General features: G+C 33.8%; 1 protein-coding gene across 4 annotated transcripts in view; it reads right to left on the minus strand.

The window, feature by feature from the left end:
* The window catches only part of LOC118194631 (fatty-acid amide hydrolase 2-like), a 117,681-nt gene that overhangs the window by 9,464 nt on the left and 88,931 nt on the right, over positions 1-19,286 (minus strand). For all 4 annotated transcript variants that reach the window (XM_035365810.2, XM_035365809.2, XM_085827593.1 and 1 more), the window contains exons 5-6: positions 9,370-9,489; positions 4,432-4,589 (exon numbers count right to left, since the gene is read on the minus strand). In XM_035365810.2, the coding sequence (XP_035221701.1) occupies positions 4,432-4,589; positions 9,370-9,489 (278 nt within the window). The remainder of the gene's footprint in view (positions 1-4,431; positions 4,590-9,369; positions 9,490-19,286) is intronic.

Here is a 19,286-nt window from a genome sequence, read left to right on the forward strand (position 1 = left end):
TTCGTTATTTCCACTTCAAGTTTTAAATTTGAGCTAAGAATATTCAATTTTGCTCAATAGTAGGTAATGAAATATTACCTCAGTAAATTCATTGGATAGCATTAGAAAACAATATGCTTTTGATAAGATATGGCAAAACAATTTTGTGTAGATCATTTCTCACAAAAAAGAACCTGTGCTTTTAGTGAAAGCAGAATGGCAATGATGTTCCTGTCCAAGTACACTTTCACTTGAAAGCTTAAGGAAAGGGCTCATGTTGGAAAAGGAATTAAAAATCATGACTAAGAAATCTAAAGAGACATATGATATCAACATATCACTAGGAAAGGCAGCCGATTGTGGAAAATGTAGCTAACAAAGTGTCTCTTGCTTCAACTGACTTATGCATGGGCTAGATTTTTCAAGAAATGCTCAAACAATAATGCATGAACTTTTTTGTCCCCTGTCCCAATCATACTGCCATGCAACAAGTTTAAGAAAAGGTCCATATTGGAAATGAATTTAAAATGTGATTAGGAGATATGAAGTAAATGTTAGTTTAAGCATTCACTGGGATGGGGAAGGCATCCAAGAATAGTAGAAGTAGTTGCTGAAGTGACTGCTGCTATAACTAACATAGCCACAGATATACCAGATTCTTCAGTAAATGCTCAAGGAGTGACATATGAATGCGATGGTTTATTGTGCAAATCATTTTATGGTCCATTTTAAAATGCCATAAGCCAAATTACAGTGCAAATGTAGAATTTTCCTCCTTTAAAGTTATAAATAGACATCTTTTAAGGATCTTAAGTTTTACTAACATTTATTTTATTTTAAAACTTTACTATCATCTCTTATTTTCCACTTACGGCTAGAATAAATGCGTTAAATTTGTTTATGCAAATTGTACTTGCTAAACATCATTCAAATGGAATAAATAGCGACCAAAATGGATATTTTTGTTGAAATGAGACACCTGAAATTTTTCACAATTACAGTACTTCCTTTACTTCATACAAGGAAGTTAAGAAAAAAGAATTAATATTTTTAGAAGTTTGTGTGCGGTACCCTGCTCTTTAAAATTAAAGGAAAATTTGAAAAATGTGAATGTGTAATGGTATAACAGTTTATGTTAATTATTTGCAGTTGAATGCAAATCTTCTGTATACAGGTTAGTGCATGAAATATGAAAATTATGCCACTGACAGCATAGTGTGCAATAGATGTATGTTAGAATTTGGATGTGTAGTGCTATTTAATGTTTATGTGGTTTTTAAGAGTGATCAGTATTCATTATCTATAACTTATATCATAACTATCATTACCTATAACTTGTATCTATAACTTAACATTTATGTATAGGGCAAAAGTTATACCACTTTTTAATCAGTGAATCAGCTCGTAGACAGCCTGATATAAAGAACAGCACAGAGCAACACTTACATCTAAAGACCGTTTCCTGTCATTGTTGACCATTTAGCAATGACAAGAGTGTAGAATATGCTTTAATAATCAGGTATAGATGTGAAGATGATCAATACATTACAAATTGTGGAATACATTAAATGAGTTCTGGATTAATCATAATATTAAATATAATTAAAAACAAAAAACAACAACAAAAAAAGATATTAAGTAAATTAATATATGCACGGAGCGGGCTGCTGACGGCACGGTGTCCAAGGAAAGAAGTCACTCCAGGCTGTCAGCAATGCTTTTAGCAATGGTAGTGCAGTCTCTAATGCAGCTGAGTGCATATTTATTCTTAATTGTGTGCTTGAACCATGCTGGCATATTGATTGCAGCTTGTCTTTTTAAATGTAAACTCCTTGTATGCGAGCAGTCAAATAAATAGTGATCTGGGTTACCAGTACTGCCACAAATACATTGGTCACTGTCTCTTAGGTAAAATCTGTGAAGATAGGACATATATGGGCCATGCCCTGTCAGATACTGTGTGAGGTACGAAGAGCTGCTATTTAAATTGTGGTTAACTTTTGGTTGTAAATCCTACAGTCTTTTGCCTGTGGTGCTTGTCTCCCAGTAGTTTTGCTACTGCTTCATTCGTTCATACTTGAAACCCTCAGGCTGTTACAGGAAATCAAATCAGTAGTTTTTGTCACTGAATGAAGGCTGCACAGGTTGGATTTTATGCAAGTAAATTACTGATTTATAGCTCACTTTTCCAAATGAATCTATTTAAGATGGTGTCAGCATCATGCTAAATAGAACAAAGAGAACTACGAGAAAGGCCCATGAACTTTTTACTGATGAGTCTAACTATATGCTGACTATGATCTGGAAGGAATGAAGAGCATACAACTTACATTCTTTTCTTCAAGGAAGATCCCATTTCCACATAAGCAGTTTCATGGTTTACGTTATGTTCATGGTCATCAGAAATTGCCACACCAAGCACCATATTTTTTATGAAGGTTTTTTTAAATAGTCTCATAGGTGGATGAGGTCTTAGGATGTCATTTAGGGCTATTTAGGGTGCTATTAACCCAGATGTTTTGCTAATGAATGACAATGCTTACCAGCATCAACAAATTCTGGTGTGAGACAACTTGAAAACAAAAGCTATTACTTGAATGGTCTGGCCAACTTACTCACTAGACATGAATACAGTTCTAGATGTACAGTACCTTAACTTACTTAAGTGGAGTACATCAAATGTCTCCACAGATCCTCTAGGATACGAAAAGTGTGTGATGTAGCCGTTCCTCAATAGACACTAATGCCGGCTAGCTTTAAAAAGATTTATTAACAGAGCACACAGGAACGGTTACAAACAAAAGAAATATACATAAAAATGAAACATATACCAAATGGAACATCAAACATTGAGAATAACATAACATAGTAAGCTATCATCATGGCGGCTGGAGGTCGACTGACGTTTTTTCATATCGCCATGAGATGGCGTTTAAATAAAATAGTTCGGTTACAGTTCATGAGTTCATGGCATGAATAAAATAGTTCAATTACACTTAAATAGGTCTGTTATAAGTGCATTTTTAGAAGAATGGCACATAACTAGTCTTACAGGTAGTTCAACACTTTGGAACTGTCTAGGAACACATCAGCATTAACTGTAACGTAACATTTACGTATGTATTTCTTTTCAAGAAAGATTTGTTGCAAGACAAGGAGAATCATTTTCCCTTCCTTTTAAAATTTTCATAAATTTGAATCCAAGTTCAATATTTTAAGATTAATAAACTGGCAAACACTGCAATTTATATTAAATAATGTTTTTTTTTATAGATTGCCCTTAGTTATTTTTCTAGGATTAGCAGTTAAATTTTATTTCTCTCACTATTCTTTACTTTTGCAAACAATGCAATAAAAACTGCTCTATTCAGAGTTCCCAGTAGATGTGAATGGGGAAGCAGCAGTAAGATTTTGTATAAAGGACGATGAAAAGAATTTAGCTGGGAAAGGAGACAGTTCCAAATAATTCTAATACGAAGAATAAGACATGTTAATATCAATTAGATGTTGCTGAAAACACACAGAAAAGAGCAGAATAAGACAAAACTAAATAAACTGTTGATTATATATTTTTGAAACCTGTATTTGTGAAACAAAAACTATGCTTTTCATGCTGCCTTGATCTGGAAAGTGACCCAATTTATTGTCATGGCATGATAAACAAAAATTCTAATTAACTACTTTTCTGGTTGCTTTGCGGGGTACTGTTCTGTTATTGGGACCGGAGTAATCACCAAATGTTTTGCTAAACTCGCCAAGAGATTGGTTCATATGAAGTCCCTAATGTTTACTTCTAAAAACATTACAATGATAATTTTTTTAGGTAAAAGAATGCCTTTCCAAAATTGGCAACAAGAATACAAATTCCAAAGATGTAATGGTCACTTGTATTTTTATACTATTGTATTTAGCATGGATTTAAAAATATCGATTTTCTTAATGATGAAACATCTTCCATACAAATTCTTCAAGAATGAGGAATTATTCTATCTAAAAAAAGTGCATGAGAAACCATAAAATGATTTTTTTTTTCTGATTTCTTTGGCAAGTTGTTTAATTTACATTAAAAATTTCTAATTTTATGAATATCTTTCATTAGTTTTTCACATGGATTTTTCTTTAACTGAACCGTCTTGTACGTATTTTGGCGACTATTTTTATGCTTCAAATTTTTTGCCAGATCGTCAGCTTTTTGTGATATATAACTCCAGTCCCAATAATAGAACAGTACCATTGGTTGTTCTTATAACTGGAACTAAAAATTCTATGTGAACATAGATAAATGCACGTAGATATATTTTAAAATAAATTCAAAATCTGCCATTAATACATAAAATAAATTAAAACAGCATGCACGAAAGAAATGCTCTCTATTTTATAGCCTGATCACAAATATTAGACATCATTTTTGTTCATTTAATATAACTATAATTAAAATGTACGTTTACTAACTGGAATATCCAAACGCAGAAGTGATTCATTTTTGCCTGCCAGTACTTTCATCATAGGAATCAAATCTGTAGCATACCGGCATAAAGGACCTATGCATAAGTATGGAACAAATTCCCTTTCCCCAGATGGTGGATAAGTGCCATAGTTTGAGACCACCTCTGAAAATAAAATTAAAAAACATTAATGCATATTAAGCATGATTATGCACAGAAAAATAAAAGTTTTAATAGTATTTTTATCAAATAAACTGAAAATTAGAATTATTGCAATGGTTTTTATGCCTAAAATATTAAAAATGAAGCAATGTTTTGCAAGAGCAAATTTGACCTTTCAAGCATTAATTGTTATAAAATTTATATTAATTCTAATTAGCATAGAAAGCAGAAATAAAATTATAATTATTGTTTTAAGCTTAAACAGAATTAGAAATAACTATTTTCTCTTTATATGACAAAAATTATTGTCTTAAAAGGTCACCAATCCATATATATTTGGAAAGTGGTTAGCTTTTAAGTGCATAAAATAAAGCATTTAATTTATAAATAGTTCACCATACAGTTTTAAAATGCATTTTCTGACATTACAATGGATGAATGCAACAGTTTGCAAGTTTTACTAACATGAAGTCAAATAGGTTATTTTAAATGTGATTTCAGTGTCTAGATAGCATCTGTTTTGTCATTGTAAACAAAATCTAATTTTTTTAATAGATAGAAAGGTTTGCAATATGATGTTTTGGATTATATTTTAAAATATAATTGACCCTGTGTAAAAACTGTTTCTTTTCCCCCTAAATTTATATCAAAATAACCAAATGCTTGCTGCTGTATTTCTTTTTAATAAAAGCTGTATTTTTTTAAGAATTTGAGTAACATATAATTTAATTGATTTTTGATTAAAGAAAACTGTTTATAATACAGTGATACCTCAATATAAGTCATTAATTCATTCCAAATCATTAGATGCATACCAAACAAAGTTTTCCAATAAGATATAAAGGGAAAATAATTACCGTAATTTCAGGAAGAAAGGCCGCATCAGCGTAAACGCCGCACTCGAGAAAAATGGCGGGAAAAAAATTAAAATTACACAGAAACGCTGCATCAGCGTAAACACCACAATAGATTAAATTGCGTGTGACATCGTCGTGGGCCGTATAGATGCAAAAACTCAACCAAGTCCTGATATATGACATACCAGTTAAGAAAAATGCATGAAATGAAACCATAACTCAATAAATTAAAGATAAGAAATGTATAGCTTCTGTGCCGTTTAGAGACATTTTCAAAAATTTTCCGCTCCCTAATTAAAAACTATCCAACAAGTACTCGTACCCCACAGCTGACTGTATAGAGTTGGCTGTGCTTGTACCCTAACTGATGGGATCTGTATTTGGCAGAATGCCAAGAAAAATCCATTCATGCTGAAGGGGAAATACGTCAGAGTTCGTTATTGCGAGGCAGGTGGAGTCGTGTCCGCCTTTGAAAAAAATTGCAGAAAAGGCAGAGGTGGAAAGAGGATGGGTCCTGGAAGATTCATCGAATGGCAGAGGAGAGAGACTATTCAAACTGATGAGAATGTTGATTTGAAAGGGGGAAGAATGTTATTCTTCTGAGATCTCGTTTAGGGTGAATAAGGCATGTAGGTCCGTTCAAGGGAAAGAACGTAAACAAAATAACGTTCGCAAAAAGCAACTGAGTGGTCTTTTGTGTGGGAACAGCACCAATCTATGCACAATGACAAGGCCATCCAAACTATGTACAATGACCATCATAGGAAATATTTTATTTTTAGTGCACCTAAACGCCGCACCCGCTGAAAATTTAAGTTTTAAACACGTAAACGCCGCGGTGTTTCTTCGGTAAATTACGGTAATAAGTTCTTATTAAAAAGTCATGTTGCTTTTATTATAACACCATTTAATGCAGTGGGTGAAATACAGAGAGCCTTCAACTTTTGCACATTTAAAAAAAATTCAATTTTTTAAAGATTTTTTTTGATATTACAAAAAATTTTCACTTTCATGCAGGTGCTCCCACAAAGCATGGTAGCTCATGCTCACTTGCACACTGCCTCCTGCAGTATCAGACTTCTTAAAATTGTAGTGACATTGATGGGGTTGCGAGTCACAGTAGAGGCACCTAATGTCAAATGCATATAATGTATTAAACAAGTTTGGTCTAGCATTAGGACACATATTGATGCATTCTGTTTCACCAATTTATTTATTTACATTTAAATATTTTGCCTTGATAAATTTATGAACATGAATGAGAGACTGCAATGTTGATATGAACAAAAAGAAATTAAGGACTAATAAATTTCATAAAATCAAGACAAAGATAGAAATAATTAGGGAGAATTTTCGACTTCAGCTAGTCATTTATATGGCATTAACAGGTCTATGTCATGTTCAGTTTTGAAAACAAGAAAAAATTAAGGAATTCAATCAAAATTGTAGAAATATATTTTGTAGATTGTTTCCAAATGACATAAGACGGATGAAATGAAAAGATCTTTGTCATCATGGATTGGTGATCAATATCAAAGCAATGTCACTCAGCTTTTCAATTACAGTCAAAAGTCTTTAATCCGGACTCGTCGGGACTTCGGCGATTCCGGATTATCGATTTTTCCGGGTCATAGATCATCAGTTTAAATCTGGTAAGATAAAATTAAAAATATGAAACCGTAATTTATAAAATAATGAGTAATTATGATCTAAAGGATATCAAAATTAACAAAAAAAAGAAGCTTAATATTTATTTGTTTACTTTATTAAACATTTCTTTCAACGCGCGCATGCGTAAAGCATACATTACGCATAGCCGAAATTAGAAAATTGCAACCAGAAAACTATTTGATTTGTATTCGTGATATTTGTAATAACGAGGAATTTGATTTAAATAATATCAAAGACGGAGTATATCGAGATAAAATACTACATTTAGTAAGGAATTATAAGCCGAATAAAATAAAAACAACTGCCCTGAAGATAACGATAGTGTTGACAGATCAACTTCCAGTTCATTGCGCGCCTCGACGTCGCCCCCCCCCGCGCAGAGCAGCGTGAAATTGATAAACAGATTTCGGAATGGTTAGAGAAACAAAGGAGCCTTTTTCCACTTTTTGTTTGATGGGCATCGAAACATGCTTTCCCTTTGTAGAACCTTTTGCAGCTCCAGCATCGGAAATTCTATTTGACATAATCGAAAGTTCCAACTTACTTTTATAAAATTGCTCTTACAGTCTGCAAAAAATAATAAGCTGGATCCAATTCGAAGATTAAGGAACAACGCAATCATCAACATTAACTGAAATAGATAATTAGATAATTTTAGCTTATACCATCCGTTATACATTAAACGCGCACGCGAAAACGTATTCTGTGCGTGCTTCAACGCGCCGCATGTGCAGAAAGATTTTAGCTTTGAGGTCCGGATTATGGGTGTCCGAATTAACGACTTTTGACTGTATTCAATCTAAGATTCTTTGCATAAAGCCTGGATTAAAAGAAGATTTTAATATAGTGTTTCAAGCAAGTAATAGCTGATTCAACAAATTTAAAATGAAATATTATTTTCATAATATTAAATTCACTTGGGAATCGGCTGATGTAGATAAAGATGCTGCAAAAGAATGTATTTCCCCAATGTTTAAAATTATTGTAGCTACAGAGTAGTCTCTTAACCAAATATTCAGTGTAGATGAGATGGGTTTATTTTGGGGAGAAAAATGGCTGATCTTATATTCTTATTGAAGGAAGAATCAGTTGCCCCTTGTCATAAACCTTTTAAAAATACCAGCTTGGATTTTCAGCACCCGGAGACAACTGAAGATTTTGCATCCCGTCCTATTTGCCAAGAATGGAAAACATTTAATTATAAAATTTCGTAACATTAATTAGGCCCCCCTGGATGCTGTGTCCATGGACAGATGCCGCCCTTTGGCCCCTTCTAGCTACACCCCTGAAAAATATTGATGTTGCTTCTTGGTGGAAACTTGGCTAGTGATTTAAAATTGAAGCCAGTGTTAGTTTATCAAGTGGAAAATCCCACAGCATTGAAAATAAAAGATAAAGAATTACTTTTAGTCACTTAGAAATCAAATAACAAAGCCTGGGTTATCGCATCAATAGACTGGTTCACTTTTTGTTTCATGCTAGCAGTTCAGCAACATTATAAAGACAAAAATTTACTACTTAAAACATTATTAATCTTAGACAAGGCTCCAGGACACCCAAAAATATCTGCAGAATTTATGCCTGGAAATTAATGTTAATTTTGTTCCCCAATACGACCTGCCTCATATAGTCCATGAAACAAATAGTGAGAGCTATGTTTAAATATTATACAAGAACAGTAATGAATCAGGCTGTCAAGGAACTGGCAAGGTAGGAAGGCCTACATTAAGACCTACATTCAATGCTACATTAAATGAAAAAGATTAGAAAAATAACTGAATTGTTCTAATTTATAAAACGGGGGATGGTTTATTTGAATATGGCAAGGCACACTAAGAGTATCTGGCTAAAGTTAGGGATGCATTTGCTGAGGACTTTCTAGGGGAAACTGGCTTGTATACACATGGGGAAAACCATCAAAACACCCATGCAGTCAGCCCGTTTGCCTGGAATTGAACCCAGGTCGAACTACCAGTGTTCAACGACTTTACCGCTCGACTGCTGGTGGGCCTACAAAACAGGAGAAAAAAAAGCTTATGTATTATAAATAGAATTTGAATCCTACAGATAAATTGTCCCATATACTGAAATTTTATGAATAAAATGTTTTATGAATATTTTTCATAAATTACTTCATAAATTTATTTATTACAGTTAATACATGACGAATTAAATACAAATTTAAGTCAAATTCCAAAATTCAGGAACTTGCACCTTGCTGCATAAATATATTTTATCTCCATAATAAAGCATACCTGATGTTGGTTTATGTCCAAATACACCATTGAAAAATGCAGGAATTCTTATGCTCCCTCCTATATCAGAACCAAGTCCAATAACAGATCCTGCTCCTCCAACTAAAGCACCTTCTCCTCCTGCACAAAAATTAGAAGTTATATTATGCTTTCAAATGACAACTTATCTTATTTTACCAGTTAATAGAATTTCATATTTGTACAATACATTTTGCTTTTCTTTTCGAAGTTATATTTCAATTTTTAAACAAAATTAAAAACAAACTTAAAAAATTGCATAAATATTTTTATGCAATTTTAATAGAATTTAACAGAAGAATATAAATTTTCAGAATAAAAAGTATTAAGTAAGTATATTTTATAATGGAATTCACATTTTCGACATCAATATAGTTGAGTATAATAAATCATTTAGATTTTCAAAGCTTGCTCTTAAGCTGTGTAACAAACAATCTGATTATCTGCCAAGTTACTCAAACAAATGATGGAAAAAAATTAACAGTAATAATATTGAATTAATTTTGAATTATCTTGCAAAACTCAATAGTAACTGCTCTACTGATATATTGCCATTGATTGACTCATGACTTTGGGACTTTGATAGGATAGTTAAGTCTTGAAGGGCAGAGAAGTGATGACAGGTGAAAAGAGAGAGTAACCATAATTATTTGAAATAATTAAGCTTGAATTGCAATCATGTGACTGTGACAGCCAACCTGAATAGCTTGCTGTTCAAGTTTATTCACTAGTCTTCTAAGGTCATGTGATGCAGTACTTTGAAAAATCTCTCATAATGTTCTTATAGAAATGGGAGACTTTAACACTTTTGCAAGCTGCATACAGGGAAAAGATGAAATAAAAAAATAAAAAACATGAAAATTGATACATGCACTATTTACATACTACATCTGGTTTTCTTTTTATGCAACGTCCACTTACACTTTAGCGGTCAGAAAAATTCCCAGTCATAAAATTATAGTCTCCTAAAAGATGAACATTGAAGGTTATTAACTTTCTATAATCTTCCAGTATTTCATATTAGAAGGTCATTGAGTAGTTGCCTGTATGACAATTCATTGCTTTTTGATTAAAGTTATCATTGTGAACTATAACAGTTTGTACATGTATGATATTTTTAGGTCAGCATGCAAATTATCCATACTTACCACATAATATGTGATAGTTATTATCCGGAGCACTCTGTTTTAAAGGGTCTGAAGCACTTTCAAGTTGGTTGGAGTAAAAATGCCCATGCAAGGAGGCATAAGTGATAATCAGTTGTATCACAGAGACATGGATATATCTCTTTCACCTAAGGCTCAAGATAGAACATTTTTTTGATAACAGATAAAGGCTATGAATGATTGAATTCACTTTGCTTTGAACATACAGTGGCTCCCAAAAGTTTTCAATGAAATAGGGCCTCTATCCATTAATTAAAAGAAAACTTTCTGTATGAGATTTTAATAAGATCTATAATCTTTTCGTAACAAAATTAAATGAAATATTTTTAAAATATAGCAAAACTTTATTTTTAAGAAATTAATAATAAAAAAATGATAAACATTTTATCTTACAAAAGTCTTCGTACACTGAAATATTTTTTGATAAAATCAAAATTAGAATTATCGTTTGCTGCTTTTTTTTTTTTTAATTTTTGCATTGTGGTGGCATTTAAAAAAAGTTTGCTTTAATTTTTTATTGTTTACTTCATAATATTCTATTTATTATTGAAAAATGGGTCGCAGTCATAAAGAAATTACAAACAGCATTCGAAAATTGATAATTTTTCACCAGAGTAGTGGTAAATCAATTAGAAATATCACTAAATTAGTTAATTTATCCCATTCTACGGTGGTGTATGTGATAAAACAAAAGGAAATCGAATTGAAAACAAACTAAGAAAAGGTCGACCAAGAAAGTTAACTAAATGTGATGAGAGATTTATTATTAGAAAATCTGTGAAAACCCCACGTTTGAGTGCCGTAAAAGTTTCTGCAGAATTTAATACAAGGTTTTCAACTTCAATTTCACCTTAAACTGTTTGACGAGTTCTCAGAGAAGCTGGATTACATGGGTGTTCTGCCCATAAAAAAAATTTTGTTAGTGAGAAAAACAGAAAGCCCAGGCTTTCATTCGCAAAATCAATGATAAATACACCTGAAACGTACTGGAATAATGTCCTATTTGCTGACGAAAGCAAATTTAACATTTTTTATTCCGACAGTCGAATAACTGTATAGAGAAGAAAAAATGAGGAACTTCATTCTAAGAACTTAGTTGGAACTGTTGTGGTGATCCACGGTTTGAAAATGGTTTCTGAATCAGAAGAGATTCATGCACTAACCTAGTGCTTCGCATTAGAGAGTAAAGAACATCTATGATATAAAAATATACTTTTATTTACACAGCGAAAACACGCAGCAACATTATTTACGAAAGCTCATTCTCCTAATAACATACTTCTTTTTTCACTCCACTTGCGCATGCGCATTGACAATTACCAAAGGAGCTTGGCAGATACTGCCATCTGTTGGATAAACTATTCGCTACATATTCCTCCCACCTGAATTTACTGGGAGGTAAATTCACACATCTGTTAAGTATAATATATGCATAATAGTACAGTATACAATATTGAAGTATAAAATTATGCCTACCAAGATGTTCTAATTAAATTGAAATACAAATTTATCTGGAGATGCAGCATTCCATAATTTTCTAGACATATTAACAGATAATACTAAACCTAGAAAAATAAAAATAAATCAAATTATTAAAAAGTATTCAAACAAGTACAAAACATTTCACAGACGTATCACTGGTTTCACAGTTCTACCACTGCTGGTAGTCATAGGAATATTTTCAGTCATATCCTTTTGGACTGGGTTATCCAGCTCAAGTCTGTACAGTCTTTGCACTGGTCTCAGAAACTCAGAAGTCTCTGTTTTTACGACAGCAAGTCTTATTTGTCCATCACGACCAGGTAGCAGCTTTATGACATGCACTAGGTTCCAAAAAGCACGTTTTTTGTTGTTATCTTCAAGTAGAACAATTTCACCCACCTGGAGAGGTTTAGCTATAGAGTTTTTAATGGACTGCTGACGTAACTGTCCTAGATATTCCACACGGAATCTTGCTCTAAGTTGTTCTCTCACCTTTTGTAGATACTTAGCTCGTTTACTCAGTTTTTCCTTATCCACTGTATTGATATCAGGTACTCCTGATTTGGAAATCTCCCGCAGGAACATTTCTGGAGTTAATGGGGATGAATCTTCAACGTCTTCCGACACGTAGGTAAGTGGCCTAGTATTGATTACTCTCTCACAGTCGCATAGTACTGTAAGCAACTCCTCGTAATCCAGGGCAGCGCGAACTAGAACTTTTCTCAGAATCTGTTTCACTATTTGAACTAAACGTTCCCACCAACCGCCCCACCAAGGTGCGGAAGGAGGAATAAATTTCCACTGAATTCTTTGCTCAGCGGCCTTTGATCGCAGACTCTCCCAATCAATTGTATGCAGAAGGCTCTCCGCTCCTTTAAAATTACTGCCATTGTCTGAGTATATTATAGATGGTCTTCCGCGACGAGAAATGAAACGTCTCAATGACTGGAAAAAAGCTTCAGTTGTCAAGGATGTTAGTGACTCCAGATGAATGGCCCTATAGACCGCACATGTGTAAAGAACAATATAAGCTTTTCGACCATCTTTAAGGTAGAGGGGTCCTGCCAGATCGACACCCACTATCTCAAAAACATTTGCATCACGTACTCTATCTTTCGGCAAAATTCCTGGAGTTACATCACAACTTTTGGATTTAAATCTTTGACATTTAACACATTTTCTAATGCAGTTTCGTACTGTCTTACGAGTTTTGAGGATCCAATACTTTTCCCGCAAATGAGACATCACCATAGAAGTACCAGCATGCAGCAGCTCATTATGTGCATTCATTATTAGTAATTTTACTACTGCATGATCAGATGGCAAAATGACAGGAAACTTAAAGTCATCAGTATCGTCACGATAAGAAATATTGGTTTTAGCTCTGATCAAACCATCACGATCAACTATAGGTCTGAGGTCTTTAATTTTATCATCGTTCACACTCTTAAATGATTCTCTTTGAACCAATAACATAAGAGTTATCTCAGCTCTTTCAATTTCCGAAACTGACAAAATTTTGGAGGTTTCGTTTGTAATTCTTCGTAATTTAAAGTAAAACCTAAGAATCCAACCTAACATGCGTACAATTTTCTTTATGGATGAAAAGTACCTGTAATACCAATTGTCAGGTTTAGAATCTTTGTTAAGAGTTGTCAATACTGATTTACGCCTTTCTGAATTTATGATCTCTTCGTCCGGCAAATTGGTGCCTTTTGACCATGACGATTCTGGTTCTAACAGCCATGATGGGCCCTCCCACCATTTCGACAGCAAAAACTGTTTAACTGAACAGCCTCTAGAAGGGAGATCGGCGGCATTCAGCTCCGAAGGGATGTAATGCCAATCTTCTATTTTTGTAAGTGTTCTGATTTCTTGGACACGATTCCAAACGAAAGTTCCCCACCGTACGTCTCGCTGGATCCAGCACAAAGCTGTTGTTGAGTCAGTCCAGAAGAATGTTCTTAAATTTGGCATGTTCAAATCTGAAAAGACCATACATCCCAAGCGTGCTCCGATTAAGCAGGATAATAATTCCAAACGAGGAATGGATATACTCTTTAAAGGCTTAACTCTAGTGCGTGCTTGCACAAAATTTAAATAAACCTTATTTTCGGTCTTCACTCTTAAGAAAATACAGGTAGCATAGGCATGCTTGCTGGCATCGCTGAAAACATGAAGACTTACATCTTCGTTAACCGATCTGTCAATATTAAGCCATCTAGGAATTTTGACATCAGACAGCAGTTTCATTTCCTTTACCCATTGTATGGACTTCTTTTCTAAATGTTCTGGCAATTTTTGATCCCAATTTAATCGTAATTTCCAACACTCTTGCAATATCACCTTTGGGAACAGGGTAACGGGAGAAAGGAAGCCTACTGGGTCAAATAACTTATGCGCGCAAGAAAGGAGTGCTCGTTTACTCGCGACAATCTCCTCTTTCTTTAGTGACTCAATTTTACAGGAAAGAGTATCATCCTTCAAATCCCAGTTTAACCCTAAAACGCAAACGAATGTATTTAATTTAGAGTTGGGAATTATTTCGGTTTCACAATTCGACTGCCATCCTCTAAGATTAAAATTTCCCAGTGACAATAACATTCTCGATTCTAGTACAAATCTATTCAATTCTTCAACATTCTTAAAACTAGTCAGGCAATTATCAACATAGAAGGACTCCTTCAAAATGTTGGCTGTAACTGCAAACTGATCTGGGGCACGATTTAAATGATAGTTCAACGTAGCGGCTAACAAAAATGGACTACAGTTAAGCCCAAAAACCACGCGACAATGTCTGTAAATTTTAGTATTCTCTTCTTCTGCACCTTTCCAAAAGAAACGCAAATAATCTCTATCCTTCTCTCTTATACCAATCTGCAAGAAGGCTTTCTCAATGTCTGAAATTACTGCAAGAGGATATTTCCGAAAACGATTCAACAATGTTGGAATTATTTCTATTAGGTTGGGACCTTTCTCAAGACAATCATTTAAGGAAAGTTCTCCTTTGGCGTGTGCCGAAGCATAAAAAACTGGCCTTACTCGCGTAGTTTCACTAGATTCTTTAAAAACCGGCCTATGAGGCAAATAGTGCTCTCTATCTACTTCGCCTTCATTTACCTCTTCAATAATTCGTTCCTTCAACCACGTATCAAATACTTCCTGATAAACTTTAATTTGATTCAAATCTAATAATTTCCTTCGCGTATTAGTCAGGCGTTTTTCTGCCAACGTTTTATTATTAGACAAGCGAGAGGGGTCCAGTACTCAAGGTAATGCAGTTTCATATCTCCCGTCTGAATCCAAATTCAAATTTTCCTCAAAATATTGCATGGTCTCCTCATGAATTTCAGCTTTCATTTTAGACTCAACTGGGTCATTTATACCAATAACGTCTAACTTCCACAAGTTTTCTGCTGATCTTTCGTTTAGCAATAAAGAAACACATGCAAGAGAATCATTTATACCCGAAGATTCCTTCGCTGGAATTTTACCCATTAAAATCCATCCCAAACTTGTTTCCATCACGACCGGACCACTTTGTAAACATTTAATATTTCCGGTGAATAATTTTCCAGCAATATCAGAACCTATCAACAATTTAATGTCACTTTCGTTTTTGGGAGCATTACCCTCTACATCTGACACTTGAATATTTAATTTACGAAGTTCTTTCAACCAAGGACCTTTAGGTATTTTCTTAACATCAGAACAGATAACAGATTCACTTAAACAATGCACACTACATACATATTTATTATCAAGGCTACTCAAATTAACTATATATTTAGAATGCAATTTTTCTTTTGTTTCTACACCTCCGAATAATTTATGAACTAATTTCACTTCACCAACACTGTTACATTTCAAAGAATTTGTAATATCTTTCGTCTCTCGCAACCCGTATCTATAATCCCTCTGACTATCCTTTAACTGTTGCCATTTTTTACCCTTACGATTAATGTTTGTAGTAACACATCGGAGCTCGCGGATCTGCTAGCCAAAACATTGACCTCATTTTACATTGACCTCATTTTTCGCCACAGGCTCTACTTGTTTAGTCTCTTTCAATTGAGAAGGAACTTGTTGACACATTACTGCTAAATGCCTTTTCTGGCAAATTAAACACTTAACCTTGGACTTACAGTTACGAGAAATATGGTTTTTCTTCAAGCATAATAGACATAAACCCTTCTTAAATATTAAATCTTTTTTATCCTGATATGTAAGCGTACTAGCTTTAAAACATTTTTCTGTTAAATGTGGCTTATCACAAAATAAACACGATTCCTCAACTTTCTTAATAGGAGCATTTTCTTTAAATTTGTCTCCTGTATACAAATCATTACAAGTAGGAATATTAGACTCATCATTAATGTAACTTTTAGATTTTCTACTTTTATCAAAAGAAAAACACGCTAATTTAATTCTCTCTTCAGATATCACTTCATTTTTCAAAAACAGAAGAATAGATTCAAGATCGCTCTTATCTTGTTGTGACGAGCTCTCCCGTTCCCTCTCCCACACGCGTAAGATGTCAGGAGGCAGGCAAGATTCAACTAACGGAAAAATAACACTAGCGTATTTATCTTCAGTCACACCGAGAGATTCCAGAGCATGCAATTTTGTTTCTAAACTGTCCTACAACGATGATAGCGCAAAGTCCTTTTTGGTTGCATTATTATTTATCAACACAAGATTCAATAAATCCTAAACGTACACTTGTATAAGAATATCTTCACGTCCAAAACGATTCTTTAAATGTTCGATGACTTTCGGATAATTTTCTTTAGTTGTCGGGAAACTCTGCACTATTTCCCGTGCTTTCGATTTGGCAGCAGTAGCCTGGATCAGATATACGAATTTCAAATGATCATCTAGCACTGGATCTTCGTGTATCTTACTAAAGGTATTCCAGAAATTCAACCATTGTCGTGGATCACCTGTAAATTCAATCAAATTTATTTTCGGAAGCTTCAAATTCGTTGCCGTTGTTCTTGAATCAACAGTTCTGGTTTCATTTACCGATGCATGAGTCAGCAAATTTTTCTCTAGTTTCACAGTGATTTGCTTCACTTTCATCCTGGCTGCTATTAATTTCTCCTTGTAAGTCTCACATGACTCAAATTCTTTAGTATATTCTTCTTGCGAGACTTCTTTCGATTTTGATAGGAGATCCAATATTTCTTCATCCAACTGTTGTAGTCGAATTCCTTTATCTTCCAGGATTTCCAGGGACGATAATAGAACATCACTGTTCAATTCTGACTCATTCAAATGTCCATGTAGGCTATTATATGCTTTCGTGAAGGCTGCACGCAGTGGTATTCTTCTTACTTTCAAGGCTTCCATTTCTGCTGTTAAACCATCAAAAGTGTCCTTTACCTAACTAATGCGTCCTGTCACGGACGCCACTTTTTGTTGTGGTGATCCACGGTTTGAAAATGGTTTCTGAATCAGAAGAGATTCGTGCACTAACCTAGTGCTTCGCATTAGAGAGTAAAGAACATCTATGATATAAAAATATACTTTTATTTACACAGCAAAAACGCGCAGCAACATTATTTACGAAAGCTCATTCTCCTAATAACATACTTCTTTTTTCACTCCACTTGCGCATGCGCATTGACAATTACCAAAGGAGCTTGGCAGATACTGCCATCTGTTGGATAAACTATTCGCTACAGGAACAGTTAAGCATGGCGGTGGAGGTGTTCTTGTATGTAGGGGGGGGCATGACAGCATCAGGACTAGGTAATTTGGTATTTATTGATGGCATAATGAATCATTATCTTTATTTAAATATTTTAAGAGACAATTTAAAATTATCAGCCCAAAATATGGGTATTGGAAACAACTTTATTTCTAATCATGATAACGATTCTAAGTATACGACTCTCAACGTTAGCCTGTAATGTCTCTATAATTGTCCACAGGTTTTGAAAACACCACCTCAGTTGCCAGATGTAAACCCCATAAAACACATTTGGAAAGAGCTGGAGGTTAGAGTACAAAAACATAACATCAAAATGAAAAGCGAACTCAAAACAGCCATGATGGAAGAATGGATGAACATTGCTATAAAAATTACAAAAAAAAAAAAAAAAAAAAAATGAGTAAAATCTATTCCCAGACGTTTAAAAGCTGCTGTGGATGCTAAAGGATATCCTAGTAATATTAATTTAACAAAAAATGAAAATATTTACTAATATGTCAAGATTCTTTTTGAAGTATACGAAGACTTTTGTGAAATAAAATGTTTGTCATTTTTTTATTATTAATTTCTTAAAATTAAGTTTTGCTATATTTTAAAAATATTTCATGTAATTTTGTTACGAATACATTATAGATCTTATTATTAAAATCTCATTCAGAAAGTTTACTTTTAATTAATGGATAGAGCCCTATTTCAATGAAAATCATAAGTGTACGAACACTTTTGGGAGCCACTGTATGCTATATAATCAGTCCATATGAAAGACTGGTTAAGTAGAATTCTTAAGTATTTCAGCATTCTGACTTTTGGAAGTTTCACTGAAGAGTTTAATTTCACAGTTCATGTGGCCTCCAGGTTTAAGAAGGAATTACAATTTTGATGCATTTATGGAATATGCCATTGCTGATACCAATTTTTGTTACCAATCATTTCTGCTTGCAGTCTAAAGAGCGCATGTTTTGGATTTGATGATTTAACTGCTACCATTCTGTCATCTAAGAAGGAATTTGGATCTGTTCCTAGCTTCGAGAAGCCATACACACAGAGAAGGTATAGTACAGGATCAAGTCTTGTGGTATGCTCACTTTGACTGGAAGAAAAAAAAAAAAAAAAAAAGAGAGAGAGAGGAGAAATCCTTACCTTGATGAACCACACAGTTTCTTTTCATTGATGAAGGATAAAATTAGTATAATAATTTCTCTGTCAATTTTTACTTGAATGAGCTTTTAAATTAAGCCATAATGCAATATTCTACCCAAGAACTTTAGACACTTCAAGTAGCAGGTTACTAGACAACTTTTGTTATAAATCACTGCTCCTGCAAATTCTATTATTCTGACTAGTTGTTTCATGGTGCAGAGCTTTCATCAAAAACCAAACTGTTCATCTGGAAGGAGTTCTAAGTAGTGTTGCAACCTGCAGTAAATAACCTTTTTGTAAATTTTACCGAATCCTGTGAGAAGACTGATTGGATGGTATCCTTCATTCCTTTCATGCTTTTGCAAAAGGGTAATCATTGCCATTTTGTACAGTGT

The sequence above is a fragment of the Stegodyphus dumicola genome, chromosome 12 (genome assembly GCF_044657685.1).
Source record: "Stegodyphus dumicola isolate Sdum_Otavi_A_Nest chromosome 12, ASM4465768v1".
NCBI lineage: Eukaryota > Metazoa > Arthropoda > Arachnida > Araneae > Eresidae > Stegodyphus > Stegodyphus dumicola.